We start from the raw sequence: 23,596 nt of genomic DNA on the forward strand, positions 1-23,596 counted from the left end.
AATCTGAAAGGGCCAAAAGCTTGGGAATGGAAAATGTGAGAGTCAAGGTATTTTCACAGACAAAATCAACCAAATAGCTTCCTGATGGGAGGGGCATCATCATGGAAACAGAAGGAGGCCATTCAGCCCCTCAAACCTGTTCCATCATCAAGTGAGATCATGGCTGATCATGATTTAACTCCATATTCCTACCTTTGTCCCAAATCCCTTAATATCATTGAAGAATAAAAAATACATTTTCTCAGATTAACAACTGACCTAGCATCAATTGCATTTGCAGAGGGAAATCCCAAAGCTCTACCGTCATTTGAGGAAATTCAGTAAAACCAGCTAAAAAGCCTGGTTCAGCCACGACTGGAGTCACTTCTGTCCACCACTCCTCAAGAAGGGTGTGACGGTTTTCGAGAGGGTGCAGAAAAGATTTGGGAGAACGGCTCCAAGGTTTCAATTCCATGGACAGATTAGAAAACCGGCCTCAGAGATGTTCGAGGTGCTCAGAGTCCTGTGGGGCCGTAATAGATTATATAGAGAAACACTGTTACCACAGACGGAAGGACAGAGAACCAGAGGATACCATTTTACAGTATAAGGCTTTCAAACGGAGGAGAAAACTGGCAGGATTAGATAGAAAAGGGGAGGGGGGTGGAAAAAGAGAGCCGGACTAACTGAGTTGCTCTTACAGAGAGCAATCCTGAGCATGATGGGCTGAATGGTCTCTTCCTGTGCTGTACTCATATGATTCTATGGTGAACATTTCCGAATGGGCTGGCTCTAACTTTTACAACATGTGCCCTCGTCCAAGACACTGAAGACAGGTCCTTTCCACCTACCATTGCAATTCTCCTTAACATTGTGTAAGCTTTGCTCAAATTGCTGGCGCAATCTCTCCTCTCAAGTTAACCCTCAAGATTCAGTGTTATTCTGGTAAATCTAACAGTGGGAGTCACAGCTACGGAATTCACTGAGGAATTGGAACTGTGATGCCTCCTAGCTGTTCAGGACCACATACTGAGAATGGACACCAGTGAAAGCATTCAGTCAAAGGGGACTATCATGGAGCAAAATGCTGACCCTGTGGCCTCACTGTCTCTGAAGGAGCGCTGTATACTGGGCTGACCCTGTGGCCTCTCTGTCTCTGAAGGAGCGCTGTATACTGGGCTGACCCTGTAGCCTCTCTGTCTCTGAAGGAGCGCTGTATACTGGGCTGACCCTGTGGCCTCTCTGTCTCTGAAGGAGCTGTATACTGGGCTGACCCTGTGGCCTCTCTGTCTCTGAAGGAGCGCTGTATACTGGGCTGACCCTGTGGCCTCTCTGTCTCTGAAGGAGCTGTATACTGGGCTGACCCTGTGGCCTCTCTGTCTCTGAAGGAGCGCTGTATACTGGGCTGACCCTGTGGCCTCTCTGTCTCTGAAGGAGCACTGTATACTGGGCTGACCCTGTGGCCTGACTGTCTCTGAAGGAGCACTGTATACTGGGCTGACCCTGTGGCCTCTCTGTCTCTGAAGGAGCGCTGTATACTGGGCTGACCCTGTGGCCTCTCTGTCTCTGAAGGAGCGCTGTATACTGGGCTGACCCTGTGGCCTCTCTGTCTCTGAAGGAGACTGTATACTGGGCTGACCCTGTGGCCTCTCTGTCTCTGAAAGAGCTGTATACTGGGCTGACCCTGTGGCCTCTCTGTCTCTGAAGGAGCGCTGTATACTGGGCTGACCTGTGGCCTCTCTGTCTCTGAAGGAGCAGCTGTATACTGGGCTGACCCTGTGGCCTCTCTGTCTCTGAAGGAGCTGCGTATACTGGGCTGACCCTGTGGCCTCTCTGTCTCTGAAGGAGGCTGTATACTGGGCTGACCCTGTGGCCTCTCTGTCTCTGAAGGAGCGCTGTATACTGGGCTGACCCTGTGGCCTCTCTGTCTCTGAAGGAGCGCTGTATACTGGGCTGACCCTGTGGCCTCTCTGTCTCTGAAGGAGCGCTGTATACTGGGCTGACCCTGTGGCCTCTCTGTCTCTGAAGGAGCGTGTATACTGGGCTGACCCTGTGGTCTCTCTGTCTCTGAAGGAGCGCTGTATACTGGGCTGACCCTGTGGCTCTCACTGTCTCTGAAGGAGCTGTATACTGGGCTGACCCTGTGGCCTCACTGTCTCTGAAGGAGGCTGTATACTGGGCTGACCCTGTGGCCTCTCTGTCTCTGAAGGAGCGCTGTATACTGGGCTGACCCTGTGGCCTCTCTGTCTCTGAAGGAGCTGTATACTGGGCTGACCCTGTGGCCTCTCTGTCTCTGAAGGAGCTGTATACTGGGCTGACCCTGTGGCCTCTCTGTCTCTGAAGGAGCTGTATACTGGGCTGACCCTGTGGCCTCTCTGTCTCTGAAGGAGCGCTGTATACTGGGCTGACCCTGTGGCCTCTCTGTCTCTGAAGGAGCGCTGTATACTGGGCTAACCCTGTGGCCTCTCTGTCTCTGAAGGAGCGCTGTATACTGGGCTGACCCTGTGGCCTCTCTGTCTCTGAAGGAGCGCTGTATACTGGGCTGACCCTGTGGCCTCTCTGTCACTGAAGGAGCGCTGTATACTGGGCTGACCCTGTGGCCTCTCTGTCTCTGAAGGAGCGCTGTATACTGGGCTGACCCTGTGGCCTCTCTGTCTCTGAAGGAGCGCTGTATACTGGGCTGACCCGGTGGCCTCTCTGTCTCTGAAGGAGCGCTGTATACTGGGCTGACCCTGTGGCCTCTCTGTCTCTGAAAGAGCTGTATACTGGGCTGACCCTGTGGCCTCTCTGTCTCTGAAGGAGCGCTGTATACTGGGCTGACCCTGTGGCCTCACTGTCTCTGAAGGAGACTGTACACTGGGCTGACCCTGTGGCCTCTCTGTCTCTGAAGGAGACTGTATACTGGGCTGACCCTGTGGCCTCTCTGTCTCTGAAGGAGCGCTGTATACTGGGCTGACCCTGTGGTCTCTCTGTCTCTGAAGGAGCGCTGTATACTGGGCTGACCCTGTGGCCTCTCTGTCTCTGAAGGAGCTGTATACTGGGCTGACCCTGTGGCCTCTCTGTCTCTGAAGGAGCGCTGTATACTGGGCTGACCCGGTGGCCTCTCTGTCTCTGAAGGAGCGCTGTATACTGGGCTGACCCTGTGGCCTCTCTGTCTCTGAAGGAGCGCTGTATACTGGGCTGACCCTGTGGCCTCTCTGTCTCTGAAGGAGCGCTGTATACTGGGCTGACCCTGTGGCCTCTCTGTCTCAGAAGGAGCGCTGTATACTGGGCTGACCCTGTGGCCTCTCTGTCTCTGAAGGAGCGCTGTATACTGGGCTGACCCTGTGGCCTCTCTGTCTCTGAAGGAGCGCTGTATACTGGGCTGACCCTGTGGCCTCTCTGTCTCTGAAGGAGCGCTGTATACTGGGCTGACCCTGTGGCCTCTCTGTCTCTGAAGGAGCGCTGTATACTGGGCTAACCCTGTGGCCTCTCTGTCTCTGAAGGAGCGCTGTATACTGGGCTGACCCTGTGGCCTCTCTGTCTCTGAAGGAGCGCTGTATACTGGGCTGACCCTGTGGCCTCTCTGTCTCTGAAGGAGCGCTGTATACTGGGCTGACCCTGTGGCCTCTCTGTCACTGAAGGAGCGCTGTATACTGGGCTGACCCTGTGGCCTCTCTGTCTCTGAAGGAGCGCTGTATACTGGGCTGACCCTGTGGCCTCTCTGTCTCTGAAGGAGCTGTATACTGGGCTGACCCTGTGGCCTGACTGTCTCTGAAGGAGCGCTGTATACTGGGCTGACCCTGTGGCCTCTCTGTCTCTGAAGGAGCGCTGTATACTGGGCTGACCCTGTGGCCTCTCTGTCTCTGAAGGAGCGCTGTATACTGGGCTGACCCTGTGGCCTCTCTGTCTCTGAAGGAGCGCTGTATACTGGGCTGACCCTGTGGCCTCTCTGTCTCTGAAGGAGCGCTGTATACTGGGCTGACCCTGTGGCCTCTCTGTCTCTGAAGGAGCGCTGTATACTGGGCTGACCCTGTGGTCTCTCTGTCTCTGAAGGAGCGCTGTATACTGGGCTGACCCTGTGGCCTCACTGTCTCTGAAGGAGCTGTATACTGGGCTGACCCTGTGGCCTCTCTGTCTCTGAAGGAGCGCTGTATACTGGGCTGACCCTGTGGCCTCTACTGTCTCTGAAGGAGCGCTGTATACTGGGCTGACCCTGTGGCCTCTCTGTCTCTGAAGGACGCTGTATACTGGGCTGACCCTGTGGCCTCTCTGTCTCTGAAGGAGCTGTATACTGGGCTGACCCTGTGGCCTCTCTGTCTCTGAAGGAGCGCTGTATACTGGGCTGACCCTGTGGCCTCTCTGTCTCTGAAGGAGCGCTGTATACTGGGCTGACCCTGTGGCCTCTCTGTCTCTGAAGGAGCGCTGTATACTGGGCTGACCCTGTGGCCTCTCTGTCTCTGAAGGAGCTGTATACTGGGCTGACCCTGTGGCCTCTCTGTCTCTGAAGGAGCGCTGTATACTGGGCTGACCCTGTGGCCTCTCTGTCTCTGAAGGAGCGCTGTATACTGGGCTGACCCTGTGGCCTCTCTGTCTCTGAAGGAGCGCTGTATACTGGGCTGACCCTGTGGCCTCTCTGTCTCTGAAGGAGCTGTATACTGGGCTGACCCTGTGGCCTCTCTGTCTCTGAAGGAGCGCTGTATACTGGGCTGACCCTGTGGCCTCTCTGTCTCTGAAGGAGCGCTGTATACTGGGCTGACCCTGTGGCCTCTCTGTCTCTGAAGGAGCTGCTGTATACTGGGCTGACCCTGTGGCCTCTCTGTCTCTGAAGGAGCGCTGTATACTGGGCTGACCCTGTGGCCTCTCTGTCTCTGAAGGAGCGCTGTATACTGGGCTGACCCGGTGGCCTCTCTGTCTCTGAAGGAGCGCTGTATACTGGGCTGACCCTGTGGCCTCTCTGTCTCTGAAGGAGCGCTGTATACTGGGCTGACCCTGTGGCCTCTCTGTCACTGAAGGAGCGCTGTATACTGGGCTGACCCTGTGGCCTCTCTGTCTCTGAAGGAGCGCTGTATACTGGGCTGACCCTGTGGCCTCTCTGTCTCTGAAGGAGCACTGTATACTGGGCTGACCCTGTGGCCTGACTGTCTCTGAAGGAGCACTGTATACTGGGCTGACCCTGTGGTCTCTCTGTCTCTGAAGGAGCGCTGTATACTGGGCTGACCCTGTGGCCTCTCTGTCTCTGAAGGAGCGCTGTATACTGGGCTGACCCTGTGGCCTCTCTGTCTCTGAAGGGGCGCTGTATACTGGGCTGACCCTGTGGCCTCTCTGTCTCTGAAGGAGCACTGTATACTGGGCTGACCCTGTGGCCTCTCTGTCTCTGAAGGAGCGCTGTATACTGGGCTGACCCTGTGGCCTCTCTGTCTCTGAAGGAGCGCTGTATACTGGGCTGACCCTGTGGCCTCTCTGTCACTGAAGGAGCGCTGTATACTGGGCTGACCCTGTGGCCTCTCTGTCTCTGAAGGAGCGCTGTATACTGGGCTGACCCTGTGGCCTCTCTGTCTCTGAAGGAGCTGTATACTGGGCTGACCCTGTGGCCTGACTGTCTCTGAAGGAGCGCTGTATACTGGGCTGACCCTGTGGCCTCTCTGTCTCTGAAGGAGCGCTGTATACTGGGCTGACCCTGTGGCCTGACTGTCTCTGAAGGAGCGCTGTATACTGGGCTGACCCTGTGGCCTCTCTGTCTCTGAAGGAGCGCTGTATACTGGGCTGACCCTGTGGCCTCTCTGTCTCTGAAGGAGCGCTGTATACTGGGCTGACCCTGTGGCCTCTCTGTCTCTGAAGGAGCGCTGTATACTGGGCTGACCCTGTGGCCTCTCTGTCTCTGAAGGAGCGCTGTATACTGGGCTGACCCGGTGGCCTCTCTGTCTCTGAAGGAGCGCTGTATACTGGGCTGACCCTGTGGCCTCTCTGTCTCTGAAGGAGCGCTGTATACTGGGCTGACCCTGTGGCCTCACTGTCTCTGAAGGAGACTGTACACTGGGCTGACCCTGTGGCCTCTCTGTCTCTGAAGGAGACTGTATACTGGGCTGACCCTGTGGCCTCTCTGTCTCTGAAGGAGCGCTGTATACTGGGCTGACCCTGTGGCCTCTCTGTCTCTGAAGGAGCGCTGTATACTGGGCTGACCCTGTGGCCTCTCTGTCTCTGAAGGAGCGCTGTATACTGGGCTGACCCTGTGGCCTCTCTGTCTCTGAAGGAGCGCTGTATACTGGGCTGACCCTGTGGCCTCTCTGTCTCTGAAGGAGCGCTGTATACTGGGCTGACCCTGTGGCCTCTCTGTCTCTGAAGGAGCGCTGTATACTGGGCTGACCCTGTGGCCTCTCTGTGTCTGAAGGAGCGCTGTATACTGGGCTTGGCACATTCGTCACCCCTGGTTAGCCATCATGTGATGATCTTCACTCCTTCCAGTCACTCCTCTGTCTCGCCTAAAGATTCTATACCCCAGAATGTTAAGCTGCCAGTCCTGCCCATCCCTTAACCATGTCTGTGATGGCAACAACGTCACAATTGCATGTGCCAATCCACTCAGCAGTTTTACCCATTGCACTCTGAGCATTAAAGTAAAGACCATCCAGTCTCATCTTACTCTCGACATTCAACATAGCTGAACTCACTCTGACTTGCTTCCTTTACGACAGTATGACGTGTCTCTACAGTGTGTGTCCCTCCCCTTGCCAAACTAGTTTAAACTCCTCCCAACAGCACTGGCAAACGTACCTGCAAGGATGTTGGTCCCAGTGTGGTTCAGGTGCAGACCATCCCTCTTGTACAGGTCCCACCTTCCCCAGAAACGGTTCCAATGATCCAAGAATCTAAAATCCTCCCTCCTGCACCAACTCTGAGCCACACATTCATCTGCTCTATTTTACTATTTCTATAGCACGTGGCACCGGAAATAATCCAGATATTACAACTTGAGGTCCTGCTTTTTAATCTACTGCCTAGCTCCCTGAATTCTTGATGCAATACCCATCATGCATTCCACCTACATCTTTGGTACTAACATGTATTATGACCTGACTTTTCATTCTCCACTCTTTAGGATGTCCTGCAGTTGTTCAGTGACATCCCGGACCTTGGCCGGGGAGGGAAGACATCATCCTGGAGTCACGTCTTTGACCGCAGAAACACCAGTTTGCCCCCTCTGACTAATGAATCCGCTGTTACTCTTCCTGGGGCCTTCCTCCCCCTGTATAGTTGTCGGTTGTGGTGTCCGAAGTTTGGCTCTGACTACACTCCTGACGTACCAGCTTTCAAAGTGGAATACTGATTTGTGAGCGGGACCCCAGGGGACTCCTGAACTACCTGCCTGGTCTGTCCAGTGCTTATCCATTTCCTTTTTTCCTCATGTCCCTCGAGCTGTGGTGTGGAACTCACCTTGGCCAATAGTGTCTTCCCACAGCCTGGAGGTCCGGCCAGAAGCACACCAGCCGGGTTGGACAGTCCGAGCAGTTGGAAATGTTCAGGGTGTCGGATTGGAGCCTGGAGAGAGAATGAGAGAGGCTGAGAGAAGAGGACAGCAACAACAAACACCCATAGCACCCAACCAGCACAAGGCCCTGGTCACAGGACAGATTAAACACAAGGAAAAACTAATCACGGAAGCATTGAAGGAAGAGCACAAGAGGGAGAAGGCAATACTGACCAGGGCCAGACACAGCTTTGTATTCTTTCATAAGAAGTGGGTGTCACGGGCAAGGCCTTTGCTCTGGAGCAGAGACACTTGCTGGACCATTACAGAGGACAGTTAGGAGTCAACCACATTGCTGTGGGTTTGGAGTCACATGAAACTATCAACTGTTGTAAAACCCATCTGGTTCACTAATGTCCTTCTGGGAAGGGAATCTGCCACCCTTACCTGGTCTGGCCTTCCTGTGACTCCAGACCCACAGCAATGTGGTTAACTCTTAACTGCCCCCTCAAGGGCAACTAGGGATGGGCAATAAATGCTGGCACAGCCTGCGATGCTCACATCCACATGAAGAAATAAAGTCAGGACAGTGACGTCAGCTGAATATTCGAGGTTGATGATCTTTCATCGCCAAACAGATACTGTCTGCCCTGATCATTTTCTCCAGTTCTCTCTCTCTTCCACAGTCCCAGCATCTGTGGTGGTTTACTCTGTTGCCTCTCTGTCACTGCCTGAACCCTCTCTTTCTCCATCTCTATCAGAAGCACATTTGGAGGATTTCTTCATTAATCTGTAAAGTCTCCATAGTCCCAGATGACCATAGGCTGCCTTCCCCTTTGAGGGGGAGAGCTGACTGGTGGTGATTTAACCTGAGGGTCACCACACCCGGGGCAGCACGGTAGCATTGTGGTTAGCACAATTGCTTCACAGCTCCAGGGTCCCAGGTTCGATTCCGGCTTGGGTCACTGCCTGTGGGGAGTCTGCACGTTCCCCCCGTGTGTGCGTGGGTTTCCTCCGGGTACTCCGGTTTCCTCCCACAGTCCAAAAACGTGCAGGTTAGGTGGATTGGCCATGATAGATTGCTCTTAGTGTCCAAAATTGCCCATAGTGTTGGTTGAGTGGGCTTACTGGGTTATGAAAATGAATGAAAATGAAAATCGCTTATTGTCACGAGTAGGCTTCAATGAAGTTACTGTGAAAAGCCCCTAGTCGCCACATTCCGGCGCCTGTCCGGGGAGGCTGGTACGGGAATCGAACCGTGCTGCTGGCCTACTTGGTCTGCTTTAAAAGCCAGCGATTTAGCCGAGTGAGCTAAACCAGCCCCAAGCTAAACCAGCCCCTTATGGGGATAGTGTGGCGTGGGCTTGGGTAGGGTGCTCTTTCCAAGAGTCGGTGCAGACTCAATGGTACTGTAAATTCTATGATTCACCTCAGGCAAGGGGCAAGGTTCAGAAGGCGGGGCCCTTCACGAATAACCTCAGCCCAGACAGGAATTGAACCAACCTTGTTGGCCTTGCTCTGCTTCACAAGGCAGCAGTCCAGTCAACTGAGCTAAACCGGCCTCCTGTATGATCTGCTTGTATATTTAAGATGGCATTCAGCACAGAACAGATCATTGGGCCCAACTGGTCTGTCCTGGTGTTTGCTTTTTTTATTCATTCACACTTGTCTCTGTGTTTACTGAGACAGGTTAATGCTGAGGAGCCTCGAATGAACAGCACAAGATGCGGGGGAAAGAGAGAGAAGAGAAGCGTTGGCTATAAACAGCACCACGGAATTAGGAAACAGTCAAAGTCACATGCCAACCCCAGTTCTGGCAGGTTTTGGGCTCGGCGCAGCATACCAGAATGGCCATAGACAGCTCCTCACGGACGTCTTCCAGAGCTCCAATATCGGCCCACGTCACATCCGGTACAGTGGCAAATCCTTCCCGCTTAGCTGATGGCTGCACCACTGAGATAGAGTTGGTGAAATCCGCCATCTCTATACACAGCTTCTGAAGCTGCTCTGCTGGGACAGGGGACTGATCCTTCAGCAATGCACGCAGTCTCTCAAACTGAGCCTGTGAGGGAGGAAACAAAAGCACAAGTTAGAGGAGAAAGCAAGTGAGACAGACAGAGTGACAGAAGAGGAGTGAGGGAGAATGAGTGCAAGAGCATGTTATGGGCCAGGGTTTAGAACACTCCAAAGTATTTTATGGAGTTAACCTGACCTACAACTGTTCATTGATTTTGGCTACGATGAGCACAGTGCCTTTCAGGTGTTATTCAACAAACTTCTGAGGCTCTTTTAATAAAATAAAAAACAAGCTTTATTCTAAGAATCTAGTTAACATTTATATAAATACACACAGTAAGAATTTTTATCAACTACAAACATGAAGACCCCACACAGCTACAGTAATCTATATATAACCCTTAATGAATTCCCCCTTAACTGTTCCAATTCAATAACAAAATCCAAGTAAAACCAGAAACCCCTTTTCAAAGGTGTGGCCCAGCACACGGCATTGACACTGGAATAAGATGTGTTGTTGACACTCTTTTCAAACAGTAGGTTTGAATTACTTCCAGAAAGCAATTATCTCTTTTAAGCTACCAAGTAGTCTCGAAACAGCTTTTAACATGAAGACACAGAGACACTTCTTTCAACCTGTGCAGTTCAAAACCAGTCCAAATTCAAAGCCAAAGTAAAAACTCACAGAGCCACAGCCCAGCTCCACCCACATAATGACATCACTGAAGCCACGTGATAAGACAAAAACATTTCTTATAGGGACACTTCCATGACAAGCAAGAGTGAGCCAAGAGGACTTGTTATAAAAAGAGATGGAATGAGAGGAGAGAAAGAAACGCAAGAGAGAAAGTCACAAAAAGTTAGTATGCAGGTGCAGCAAGTAATTAAGAAGGCTGATGGAAAGCTATCCTTTATTAAGAAAGGAAGTTATGTTTCTGTTATACAGAGCATTGGTGATACCACATCTCGAACACTTGTGTGCAGTTTTGGTCTCCTTATTTAAGGAAAGCTGTAAATAGGTTGTAGGTGGTTCAGAGGTTTACTGGATTGCTACTTGGAATGAGTGGGCCGTCTTAAGAGAACAGATTGGGCTTGTTCCACTGGAGTTTAGAAGATGCCTTGATTGAAGAATATCAGATCCTGAATGGTCTCGACTACGTGGATGTGGAAAGGACATTTCCTCTTGTGGGTGAGTCCAGAACTAGGGGGCACTGTTTTAAAATTAGGGGTTGCTTTTTTAGGACAGAAATGAGGCGAAATATTTTGCTCTCAGATTATTGTGCCACTTTGGAACTCTGCCTCAGAAGGTGGTGGAGGCGGAGTCTTGTCAGGCAAGGGAATTAAAAGGTTATGTGGGAAATGTGGAATTCAACACACAATTCGAGTCAGGATCTTTGAATGATGGGACAACACCCACGCACGCACGTTGTTGTTGCAAAGAATCAAAATTGAAACAAAAAGACATGAGGTGAGAGAAGAGCAAAACAATTGACATAATATGAAGGTAGATGCATGCATCCTTCGGTTCAAGTGTTGCATTTATGTTTCTAACCACACTCAAAGTGTACATGTTATTGTGCATGGGTCTGCATGTCTACCCTTTACTGTTCCTCATCCACATGTGCCTCTGTAGCCATCTGGGATAGCCACTTACAAAGAAACATGGACATTTGCAAAGATTCAAGGGAAATATGGCCAATACAAGATCCAGGCAGGCTCAGAGCCTAAATGTATATTTGTAAGCAGAGAACCAGACAGTATTGAAACCCCCAGCCGATTTGCATTCTAATGACCCATTTCCCTAAGACAAAGGACGGGTACTCAGGTATCTGATACAATTCCAGACACGGCGCCATTCCCTTTACTCAGGAAGCATAAACAGCAAGGTCAATGACCGCTTAGGACACACCCAGCCATCAAGGCACCCGCCCCTTTATTGGCTCAGATCGAAGGCAGTGATTGAAGTTTGCTGAATTATTGGGTCCAAACCTAAGGACCACCCAAAAGAGCGCGAAACCCCCCAAGGATAAAGAGAGACACTGCCATGTGTTCGATCTCTTTTGGACCTGGCACACCGGCAACGTCTATCTCCAACTCCAACGCTCGCTACCAGACGGCTGAGCCGAGCTGAACCACAGTTACTTCTCCAGACCCAGCAGATCCAGATTCGAACAAAGGCCACAGTTCCTCGGACCTAAGTCAGGTGCCTGAAGTGAAGTACAGGTTGTCATAGTGTTAGGTGTAATTTAGCTCGTAGTGTTTATGCTGCATGTATAAGTTAATCTACTATGTAAATAAAGTATTATTGAACTTGAACTAACTAACTGGTTGTTGGATCTTTGATCGATATCCGGTTGAACCTTGTGGTGGTATCATCTGATACCTGGCGACTCTGAAAGCAATATAATATCAATATCTAGACAAAAGGGAACCTCATTGACTGCCATATTTATAGCGAGTAAATATAGCAACACCTGCTCAGTGACACCAACCACAAACCTGGGTGTGAGGAAAACAAAAGCAGTTTGAAGGGATTTATATTTGTATTGGTAAACATTAAAAATAAGGTATAGTTTTAATAATGTTTAATTCAATGACTGGCCTGGATGGGTAAAACCTATAGTTAGATTCATGTTGGACCAAGGTGTTAGTGTGTGTGTGTGTGTTGTTTTAATTCCAACTGTAATTCTATTGTTCTTAAAGAGGAAATAAACCAGCAATGGTTGCTTAGCAACTGGGCCTTATACGGTACAGAAGCTTTTAAGTTTTAATTTAGCTGAATGTGATTGCAACTGGAGATAGGTAGTGAGCGAGAAGGCAGCTCTCACAGCTCTGCTAGAAGCAGTTGGTTTTAGAATGCTAAAGGAGGAATACTTTTCTCAACCTTGCTAGAAGAAAAGCCATACTATAGAGTAATGGTTACAAAACAGGTGATGCTCGGGGCAGCACAGTGGCTAGCACTGCTGGCTCATGGTGCCGAGCCCACGTGGAGTTTGCGCAAGTTTGCGCATTCTCCCCGTGTCTGCATGGATCTCACCCCCACAATCCGAAAAGATGTGTAGGTGAATTGGCCACGCTAAATTGTCTCTTAATTGTAAAAAAAAGTATTGGGTACTCTAAATTTACAGAACATAGAACATTACAGCGCAGTACAGGTCCTTTGGCCCTCGATGTTGCGCCGACCTGTGAAACCAATCTAAAGCCCATCTACACTATTCCATTATCATCCATATGTTTATCCAATGACTATTTAAATGCCCCTAATGTTGGCGAGTCCATTACTGTTACAGGCAGGGCATTCCACGCCCTTACTACTCTCCGAGTAAAGAACCTACCTCTGCCATCTGTCCTATATCGATCTCCCTTCAATTTAAGGCTATGTCCCCTCGTGCTAGCCATCACCATCTGAGGAAAAAGGCTCTCACTGTCCACCCTATCTAATCCTCTGATCATCTTGTATGCCTCAATTAAGTCACCTTTTAACCTTCTTCTCTCTAACGAAAACAGCCTCAAGTCCCTCAGCCTTTCCTCATAAGATCTTCCCTCCATACCAGGCAGCATCCTGGTAAATCTCCTTTGCACCCTTTCCAGTGCTTCCACATCCTTCCTATAATGCGGCGACCAGAACTGTACGCAATACTCCAAATGCGGCCGTACCAGAGTTATGTACAGCTGCAACATGACCTCATGGCTCTGAAACGCAATCCCTCTACCAATAAAAGCTAACACACCGTACGCCTTCTTAACAACCCTATCAACCTGGGTAGCAACTTTCAGGGATCTATGTACATGGACACCGAGATCTCTCTGCTCATCTACACTACCAAGAATCTTACCATTAGCTCAGTACTCTGTCTTCCTGTTACTCCTTCCAAAATGAATCACCTCACACTTTTCCGCATTGAACTCCATTTGCCACCTCTCAGCCCAGCTCTGCAGCTTATCTATGTCCCTCTGTAACCTGCAACATCCTTCCGCACTGTCTACAACTCCACCGACTTTAGTGTCCTCTGCAAATTTACTCACCCATCCTTCTACGCCCTCCTCCAGGTCATTTATAAAAATGACAAACAGCAGTGGCCCCAAAACAGATCCTTGTGGTACACCACTAGTAACTGAACTCCAGGCTGAACATTTCCCATCAACCATCACCCTTTGTCTTCTTCCAGCGAGCCAATTTCTGATCCAAACTGCTAAATCACCCTGAATCCCATGCCTCCGTATTTTCTGCAATAGCCTACTGTGGGGAACCTTATCAAACGCTTTACTGAAATCCATATACACCACATCAACTGCTTTACCATCGTCCACCTGTTTGGTCACCTTCTCAAAGAACTCAATGAGGCACGACCTACCCTTCACAAAACCATGTTGACTAATCAAATTATTCCTTTCCCGATGATTATACATCCTATCTCTTATAAACCTTTCCAAGACTTTGCCGACAATAGAAGTAAGGCTCACTGGTCTATAGTTACCAGAGTTGTCTTTACTCCCCTTCTTGAACAAGGGGACAACATTTGCTATCCTCCAGTCTTCTGGCACTATTCCTGAAGACAAAGATGACTTAAAGATCAAAGCCAAAGGCTCAGCAATCTACTCCCTAGCTTCCCAGAAAATCCTAGGATAAATTCCATCCGGCCCAGGGGACATGTCTATTTTCACACTTTCCAGAATTGCTAACACCTCCTCCTTATGAACCTTAAGCCCTTCTAGTCTAGTAGCCTGTATCTCAGTATTCTCCTCGACAATATTGTCTTTTTCTTACATGAATACTGACAAAAAATATTCATTTAGCACCTCTCCTATCTCCTCGGACTCCACGCACAACTTCCCACTACTGTCCTTGACTGGCCCAACTCTTACCCTAGTCATTCTTTTATTCCTGGCATAATTATAGAAAGCTTTAGGGTCATCCTTGATCCTATCTGCCAAAGACTCCTCATGTCATGTCAGGGGCTGGTTTAGCACACTGGGCTAAATCGCTGGCTTTTAAAGTAGACCAAGGCAGGCCAGCAGCACGGTTCAATTCCCGTACCAGCCTCCCCGAACAGGCGCCGGAATGTGGCGACTAAGAGCGTTTCACAGTAACTTCATTGAAGCCTATTCGTGACAATAAGCGATTTTCATTTCAGTTCATTTCATGTCCCCTCCTGGCTCTTCTTAGCTCTCTCTTTAGGTCCTTCCTAGCTAACTTATAACTCTCGAGCGCCCTAACTGAACTTTCACGTCTCATCTTTACATAAGCCTCCTTCTTCCTCTTGACTTTAGTAAACCACGGTTCCCTCGCTCAACCACTTCCTCCCTGCCTGACAGGTACATACTTATCAAGGACACGCAGTAGCTGTTCCTTGAACAAGCTCCACGTTTCAATTGTGCACATCCCCTGCAGTTTCCTTTCCCCATCCTATGCATCCTAAATCTTGCCTCATCGCATCATAATTGCCTTTCCCCCAGCTATAACTCTTGCCCTGCAGTATATACCTATCCCTTTCCATTGCTAAAGTAAACGTAACTGAATTGTGGTCACTATCACCAAAGTGCTCACCTACCTCCAAATCTAACACCTGGCCTGGTTCATTACCCAGTACTAAATCCAATAAGGCCTCGCCTCTTGTTGGCCTGTCTACATACTGTGTCAGGAAACCCTCCTGCACACATTGGACAAAAACGGACCATCTAAAGTACTCGAACTATAGCGTTTCCAGCCAATATTTGGAAAGTTAAAGTCCCCCATAACAACTACCCTGTTACTTTCGCTCCTATCCAGAATCATCTTTGCAATCCTTTCCTCTATATCTCTGGAACTTTTCGGAGGTCGAAAGAAAAGCCCTAACAGGGTGACCTCTCCTTTCCTGTTTCTTAACTCAGCCCATACTACCTCAGTAGACGAGTCCTCATCAAACATCCTTTCTGCCACCGTAATATGGTCCTTGACTAACCCCCCTTTTACCACCTTTCCTGAGCTTACTGAAATATCTAAACCCCGGAACCTGCAACAACCACTCCTGTCCCTGCTCTATCCATGTCTCCGAAATGGCCACAACATTCAAGTCCCAGGTATCAATCCATGCTGCAAGTTCACCCACCTTATTCCGGATGCTCCTGGCGTTGAAGTAGACACACTTTAAACCACCTTCCTGCCTGCCGGTACACTCCTGCAACTTTGAAACCTGACTCATGACCTCATATTTAAGAAAAGAAAACAGATGCTGGAAATCTAAACTCCAGTTAGTTAAGAAAACTAGAGAAATGAAGAGAAATTTCCAAGTCTGGAGTTGAGGAAAAAGGGAATCAAAACAGATTACTGTTCAATAAAGTCACCAAGAGTTGTACAGGCAATGGATCATGAGAGGCCAAAATTATATCTGCAGTTGTGCTAAAGTTTGTGAGAAATTACTAGTTTGACAGTTCGGGAATGACAATAAATTCTGGCCCAGCCTGCGACGTGTACATCCCATGAATGAATTTTGAAAACCCAAGAAAGGATATACTTGCCATAGAGGGAGTGCAATGAAAGTTCTCCAGACTGATTCCTGGGGTGGCAGGATTGTCACATGAGGAGAGATTGGGTCGCGGGGCCTGGATCAACCGGAGTTTAGAAAAACCAGATGGCATCTAATTCAAACATATAAAATTCAGACAGGGCTGGACAAACTGGTGGGGTTATAGAGCAGGGATTGGGCCCAGAGAGGGTGCTCTTTCACAGGGTCAGTGCAGACTCGATGGGCCGAGTGGCCTCCTTCGATGGCTATATATGTACATCATATTAACTGTGAAAAGTTTGTACATAGATTTATCTTGCTGATGTTTTATAGTTATTTTTGTTTTATTCTATTTCCAAGTGTCATGAATCTCAAACTTTGTCTACTTTATTGGTCCCGAACTGATCTCACCAAAACCCTGAGGTCGAGTCAAGGATAATGTACGGTCAAAGACAACCTAAACAGATGCCACAAACTTCTCTGCAACCCACCCAGATGTCAGCGATCCTGCAGTTCGCAGAATCCATTAGAAGCTTCATCCCCCTCACAAGCGATTTTGGATCCTCTATCAAGGATCTTGCCTCTCATTTTGCTCAACATTCACTCCAACACAGACGACCCCAATCACTGCTCCCACCCAGTTGCTCAATCTCTTCCCCCAAGACTGCATCGCACTGGCTTCGGAACGCTGCACCCTCACCAACTAATTCATAATAATAATCTTTATTATTGTCACAAGTAGGCTAACATTAACACTGCAATGAAGTTACTGTGAAAATCCCCTAGTCGCCACATTCCGGCGCCTGTTCGGGTCACAGAGGGAGAATTCAGAATGTCCAATTCACCAAACAGCACATCTTTCGGAATTTGAGGGAGGAAACCGGAGCACCCATAGGAAGCCCACGCAGACACGGGGAGAACATGCAGACACTGCACAGAGGGAGCTTTACTCTGTATCTAACCCCGTGCTGTACCTGTCCTGGGAGTGTTTGTTGGGGACAGTGTAGAGGGAGCTTTACTCTGTATCTAACCCTGTGCTGTACCTGTCCTGGGAGTGTTTGATGGGGACAGTGTAGAGGGAGCTTTACTCTGTATCTAACCCCTGTGCTGTACCTGTCCTGGGAGTGTTTGATGGGGACAGTGTAGAGGGAGCTTTACTCTGTATCTAACCCCGGGCTGTACCTGTCCTGGGAGTGTTTGATGGGGACAGTGTAGAAGGAGCTTTACTCTGTATCTAACCCCGTGCTGTACCTGTCCAGGGAGTGTTTGATGGGGACAGTGTAGAGGGAGCTTTACTCTGTATCTAACCCCGTGCTGTACCTGTCCTGGGAGTGTTTGATGGGGACAGTGTAGAGGGAGCTTTACTCTGTATCTAACCCCGTGCTGTACCTGTCCTGGGAGTGTTTGATGGGGACAGTGTAGAGGGAGCTTTACTCTGTATCTAACCCTGTGCTGTACCTGTCCTGGGAGTGTTTGATGGGGACAGTGTAGAGGGAGCTTTACTCTGTATCTAACCCCGTGCTGTACCTGTCCTGGGAGTGTTTGATGGGGACAGTGTAGAGGGAGCTTTACTCTGTATCTAACCCCGTGCTGTACCTGTCCTGGGAGTGTTTGATGGGGACAGTGCAGAGGGAGCTTTACTCTGTATCTAACCCCGTGCTGTACCTGTCCTGGGAGTGTTTGATGGGGACAGTGTAGAGGGAGCTTTACTCTGTATCTAACCCTGTGCTGTACCTGTCCTGGGAGTGTTTGATGGGGACAGTGTAGAGGGAGCTTTACTCTGTATCTAACCCCGTGCTGTACCTGTCCTGGGAGTGTTTGATGGGGACAGTGTAGAGGGAGCTTTACTCTGTATCTAACCCTGTGCTGTACCTGTCCTGGGAGTGTTTGATGGAGACAGTGTAGAGGGAGCTTTACTCTGTATCTAACCCCGGCCTGTACCTGTCCTGGGAGTGTTTGATGGGGACAGTGTACAGGGAGCTTTACTCTGTATCTAACCCCGTGCTGTACCTGCCCTGGGAGTGTTTGATGGGGACAGTGTAGAGGGAGCTTTACTCTGTATCTAACGCCGTGCTGTACCTGTCCTGGGAGTGTTTGATGGGGACAGTGTAGAGGGAGCTTTACTCTGTATCTAACCCCGTGTTGTACCTGTGCTGGGAGTGTTTGATGGGGACAGTGTAGAGGGAGCTTTACTCTGTATCTAACCCCGTGCTGTACCTGTCCTGGGAGTATTTGATGGGGACAGTGTAGAGGGAGCTTTACTCTGTATCTAACCCTGTGCTGTACCTGTCCTGGGAGTATTTGATGGGGACAGTGTAGAGGGAGCTTTACTCTCGTATCTAACCCCGTGCTAGTACCTGTCCTGGGAGTGTTTGATGGGGACAGCATAGAGGGAGCTTTTACTCTGTATCTAACCCCGTGCTGTACCTGTCCTGGGAGTGTTTGATGGGGACAGTGTAGAGGGAGCTTTACTCTCGTATCTAACCCCGTGCTGTACCTGTCCTGGGAGTGTTTGATGGGGACAGTGTAGAGGGAGCTTTACTCTGTATCTAACCCCGTGCTGTACCTGTCCTGGGAGTGTTTGATGGGGACAGTGTAGAGGGAGCTTTACTCTGTATCTAACCCCGTGCTGTACCTGTCCTGGGAGTGTTTGATGGGGACAGTGTAGAGGGAGCTTTACTCTGTATCTAACCCGTGCTGTACCTGTCCTGGGAGTGTTTGATGGGGACAGTGTAGAGGGAGCTTTACTCTGTATTCTAACCCTGTGCTTGTACCTGTGCTGGGAGTGTTTGATGGGACAGTATAGACGGAGCTTTACTCTGTATCTAACCCCGTGCTGTACCTGTCCTGGGAGTGTTTATGGGGACAGTGTAGAGGGAGCTTATACTCTGTATCTAACCCCGGGCTGTACCTGTCCTGGAGTGTTTGATGGGGACAGTGTAGAAGGAGCTTTACTCTGTATCTAACCCCGTGCTGTACCTGTCCTGGGAGTGTTTGATGGGGACAGTGTAGAGGGAGCTTTACTCTGTATCTAACCCCGTGCTGTACCTGTCCTGGGAGTGTTTGATGGGGACAGTGTAGAGGGAGCTTTACTTCTATCTAACCCCGTTCTGTACCTGTCCTGGGAGTGTTTGATGGGGACAGTGTAGAGGAAGCTTTACTCTGTATCTAACCCCGTGCTGTACTTGTCCTGGGAGTGTTTGATGGGGACAGTGTAGAGGGAGCTTTACTCTGTATCTAACCCTGTGCTGTACCTGTCCTGGGAGTGTTTGATGGAGACAGTGTAGAGGGAGCTTTACTCTGTATCTAACCCCGTGCTGTACCTGTCCTGGGAGTGTTTGATGGGGACAGCATAGAGGGAGCTTTACTCCTGTATCTAACGCCGTGCTGTACCTGTCCTGGGAGTGTTTGATGGGGACAGTGTAGAGGGAGCTTTACTCTGTATCTAACCCTGTGCTGTACCTGCCCTGGGAGTATTTGATGGGGACAGTGTAGAGGGAGCTTTACTCTGTATCTAACCCCGTGCTGTACCTGTCCTGGGAGTGTTTGATGGGGACAGTGTAGAGGAAGCTTTACTCTGTATCTAACCCCGTGCTGTACCTGTCCTGGGAGTGTTTGATGGGGACAGTGTAGAGGGAGTTTACTCTGTATCTGACCCTGTGTTGTACCTGTGCTGGGAGTGTTGATGGGGACAGTATAGACGGAGCTTTACTCTGTATCTAAACCCGTGCTGTACCTGTCCTGGGAGTGTTTAATGGGGACAGTGTAGAGGGAGCTTTACTCTGTATCTAACCCCGGGCTGTACCTGTCCTGGGAGTGTTTGATGGGGACAGTGTAAGGAGCTTTACTTCTATATCTAACCCCGTGCTGTACCTGTCCTGGGAGTGTTTGATGGGGACAGTGTAGAGGGAGCTTTACTCTGTATCTAACCCCATGCTGTACCTGTCCTGGGAGGTGTTGATGGGGACAGTGTAGTGTTAAAAACTACTCACCAATCCAGATTCTGCAATCCTTCCAAGCTGTTGTGTCACCTTGGCAGTTGTCCAGTTGAGAGTTTTCCTCCTGTTGTTGGATTAGGACGCGGTAACGAGCTCATTGCAGCCTCACGACAGAGAGCCATCAGGTCAGCACCACCCACATAACCGGGAGTCAAACGTTCCAGTTGGCCAAAGTCAAATGATTCTGGCAGCGTCAATTTCCGACACAAGGTCCGCAGGATCCTGACAGATATCGGAGGAATTAACATAATCAGTTTACTTTGGGAACACCCATTGACAATACAATTATCCAATTGGCAGCAAAGGAGGGATATCAGGAATATAATCCACCCGGAGAAGCTACTATTCAAACACAACCACCCCAACCCAGTCCAAAAGGGAGCCTGCACCTGGAGAGAGGGAGAGGGCGGAAGAGGGCGAGAGAGGGCGAGAGAGGGGAGAGAGAGGAGAGAGAGGAGAGAGAGGAAAGAGAGGGTGGGACAGAGGGAGAGCCCCCCCCCCGCAGGGGGAGCTCGGTCCCCCCCCCCTCCGGCCGGGGGAGCTCGATGTTCTCCCCCAACCACCCCCCCCCCCCCCCCCCCCAGGTGGGGGGAGCCTCACCGAGGAGAGTTCATTCACTGCAGGGGTAACCCGTCAGAGAGAGAGTCCAATAATGAAACAGTGACTGGTGATGAACTTGCCGCATTGGCACAGGAAGCGGCTGATTGAAGTACTCACTGTTCACGAGCTCTCTCACTCGGAATTCCCAAGCAGATTTCCCGGTCAAAGCGTCCGGCACGTCGCAGTGCCGGTCCAAGAGTCCGGGCCTGTTTTGTCGCTCCGATCACAGAACCTGTGGGTTCCCGCCACATATTCAGCTCTGAAAGTAAAGGATGTCCCATCACTGACACAACCTAACAAACCTCCCAATGCCAACAGATCCCACACAGACAATCCACACAAGACACCCACACAGACACCCACACAGATACCCATAGACACCCCACACAGGACACCCACACAGATACCCATAGACACCACACAGACACCCACAAAGATACCCATAGACACCCACACAGACACCCACACAGACAACCCACACAGACACCACACAGTAACAGACTCAAAGCCCCATAACCCCGCAGATACCCACAGATACCACGATACACCGCAGATACCCACACAGATACCCACGCGATACCCCCGCAGATACCCACACAGACACCACACAGATACCCACACAGACAACCCACACAGACACCCACACAGTAATAGACCAAAAACCCCCATACACCCCCCCACAGATACCCCCGTAGTAACTGACACAAACCCCCCCCCCGGCAGACACCCACACAGTAACAGGCCCAAACCCCCATACCCCCCCCCCGCAGATACCCACAGACACCCACACAGTAACAGACCCAAAGCCCCCCCCGCAGATACACACACTGAATGAACCGCTGAAAACGGGCGGGGGCCTCCCCGTTAAAACGGGGCGGGGGGGGGGGCTCCCTGCTGAAACGAGGCGGGGGGGGGGCTCCCCGATGAAACGAGGCGGGGGGGGGGCTCCCCGCTGAAACGAGGCGGGGGGGGGGCTCCCCGATAAAACGAGGCGGGGGGGGGCTCCCCGCTGAAACGAGGCGGGGGGGGGAGCTCCCCGCTGAAACGGGGCGGGGGGGGGGGCTCCCCGCTGAAACGGGGCGGGGGGGGGCTCCCCGCTGAAACGGGGGGGGGGGGGGCTCCCCGCTGAAACGGGGCGGGGGGGGGGGGGGGGGGGCTCCCCGCTGAAACGGGGCGGGGGGGGGGGGGGGCTCCCCGCTGAAACGGGGCGGGGCGGGGGGGCTCCCCGCTGAAACGGGGCGGGGGCGGGGGGGGGGTCCCCGCTGAAACGGGGGCGGGGGTGGGGGCTCCCCGCTGAAACGGGCGGGGGGGGCTCCCCGCTGAAACGGGGCGGGGGGGCTCCCCGCTGAAACGGGGCGGGCGGGGGGGGGGGCTCCCCGCTGAAACGGGGCGGGGCGGGGGGGGGGACTTTTTCTGAAAAGCTGGTTATGGCAGAATCTTGGAATATCTTCAAGGCAGCAGTGGATAAAATTCCTGCTCAGGGAGAGGATGCAACATTATTGGGGGTGGGGGGGGGGGGATATGAAGTTGTGGTGAAATTAGATCAGCCATGACCCTACTGAATGGCAGAGCAGGCTCGAGGGGCTCGAGCGGCTGATGGGCCCTTTCCTCCTCCTAATTGTGATGAGGAGGCAGAGATCGGAGATGCTGCATTCTGCGAATAAATCGAATATGGAAAAATCAGTGTCTTGTCTCATTCTTCACACCACCTGGCTCGGGTCCATTTCACACGGAATCAGAGGAGAATTGCTGAGTTCCCAAACAGAAAGTTGGAATCAGAGTTTACTTTTCGAGAAGAATGGCTCAAACCAATATTTGGACCCCCAGGAAGGTTTAAATAATCAATTAAGCTTCATGGGAAAAAATGTATCAAAAAGATGATCCATAGGGCAGCACGGTGGGACAGTGGTTAACACTACTGCATCACGGCACCGAGGTCCCAGGTTCGATCCCAGCTCTGGGTCACTGTCCGTGTGGAGTCCCCCCTGCCCCCCCCGCCCCGTTTCAGCGGGGAGCCCCCCGCCCCGTTTCAGCGGGGAGCCCCCGCCCCGTTTCAGCGGGGAGCCCCCCTGCCCCGTTTCATTCTCCCCGTGTCTGCGTGGGTTTCACCCCTACAACCCAAAGATGTGCAGGGTAGATGGATTGGACACGGTCAATTACCCCTTAGTTGGAAAAAATTGAATTAGCATTCTAAATTTTTTTTTTAAAAGATGATCCATGAGATACATACAAGTCATAATCAGTTTGTTAAATTTAGAAATACGGACAGCTATTCCAGGGAGGAACCTATCCTGGAATTTAACAGATCACAGTCTGTGTACTGGCAACATGTGGAATGCAGCAAAACGCAGTGAGAGTTCCTATAGTGAATCTGCAAGGGACTCCGCCCTCAGAAATTATCACAGGCTGTCAACAATCTGATCGTGGGAGGGGCAGGTCATGGAGCAATAATCCACAACTAGACAGCAAGCACAAGGAGAAGCTGGAGTTTTACTGGAACAAGGACTGGATTGTCCATTGGCATCAACAAATCCAGCCCACTAAGTTGGTCCTGTCAGTGATTCTGACAGTGGTACAGCTGGCATTTCTCATATTCCTGGTGGGTGAAATGAGAAAATGCTGTCCCTTGGCCAGGGAAGCAAGAAAAATAAAAAAAAGGTTCAAAGCATTCTTGCTGGAGAAACACCAGAATAAATGACAGAGATGGGGTTGCACTAATCAAACATTTTGAATGAAAGCTCACACAAGGAGCACGGTTTGCACATTGAACTGTGTGGAGCAGAATTCCTTTTGGGATAAGGTTAATTTGATAACGAGTGGTCCGTCAGACAAGGTGGAGGAATAACCTCACTGGTATTAAAGAAATGATGGGATAAAAGAGGTCTCGAAAAGAAAATGGGTTGCAGCAAGTCAGCAATTATCAGACTGTTTGGCAAAGAGATTTGATCAAAAATATAGTTGGCGGCCCCAGAACCCTTGTTCAGAGTTGTAAGAAATGTAAACATTTTTTTTATTTGTTTGTAACCATTCAAGAATGTTCGAAAGATTGTGTCGACAGAGGTATTACAATT

At 50.6% G+C, this 23,596-nt stretch overlaps 2 protein-coding genes across 2 annotated transcripts; both read right to left on the bottom strand.

The window, feature by feature from the left end:
* Positions 1 to 277: 277 nt before the first annotated feature.
* LOC119966782 (nuclear valosin-containing protein-like) lies at positions 278 to 9,483 on the bottom strand. Its single transcript, XM_038798759.1, has 3 exons — positions 9,270 to 9,483; positions 7,393 to 7,497; positions 278 to 502 (listed from the first exon to the last, which is right to left on the bottom strand). The coding sequence occupies exons 1-3, from the start codon at positions 9,405 to 9,407 to the stop codon at positions 476 to 478; spliced, it is 270 nt and encodes an 89-aa protein (XP_038654687.1). The 5' UTR covers positions 9,408 to 9,483; the 3' UTR covers positions 278 to 475.
* A 10,441-nt stretch (positions 9,484 to 19,924) lies between these two features.
* LOC119966783 (nuclear valosin-containing protein-like) lies at positions 19,925 to 20,779 on the bottom strand. The gene is made up of 2 exons (XM_038798760.1): positions 20,643 to 20,779; positions 19,925 to 20,147 (listed from the first exon to the last, which is right to left on the bottom strand). Exons 1-2 carry the CDS (start codon positions 20,774 to 20,776, stop codon positions 19,955 to 19,957), a joined length of 327 nt encoding a protein of 108 aa, XP_038654688.1. The 5' UTR covers positions 20,777 to 20,779; the 3' UTR covers positions 19,925 to 19,954.
* Positions 20,780 to 23,596: the final 2,817 nt, after the last annotated feature.

Source organism: Scyliorhinus canicula, chromosome 6 (assembly GCF_902713615.1).
Source record: "Scyliorhinus canicula chromosome 6, sScyCan1.1, whole genome shotgun sequence".
NCBI lineage: Eukaryota > Metazoa > Chordata > Chondrichthyes > Carcharhiniformes > Scyliorhinidae > Scyliorhinus > Scyliorhinus canicula.

Excerpts from the sequence above, each read along its gene's own strand:
- LOC119966783 (XM_038798760.1), bottom strand. The coding sequence starts at position 20,776 with ATGTGGCGGGAACCCACAGGTTCTGTGATCGGAGCGACAAAACAGGCC. Across the intron at positions 20,148-20,642 it reads AGTGAGAGAGCTCGTGAACA|GATCCTGCGGACCTTGTGTC; the intron begins GTGAGTACTTCA and ends GATATCTGTCAG.
- LOC119966782 (XM_038798759.1), bottom strand. The coding sequence starts at position 9,407 with ATGGCGGATTTCACCAACTCTATCTCAGTGGTGCAGCCATCAGCTAAG. Across the intron at positions 7,498-9,269 it reads AGCTGTCTATGGCCATTCTG|GCTCCAATCCGACACCCTGA; the intron begins GTATGCTGCGCC and ends TTCTCTCTCCAG. Across the intron at positions 503-7,392 it reads GGAAGACACTATTGGCCAAG|GACTCTGAGCACCTCGAACA; the intron begins GTGAGTTCCACA and ends ACGGCCCCACAG.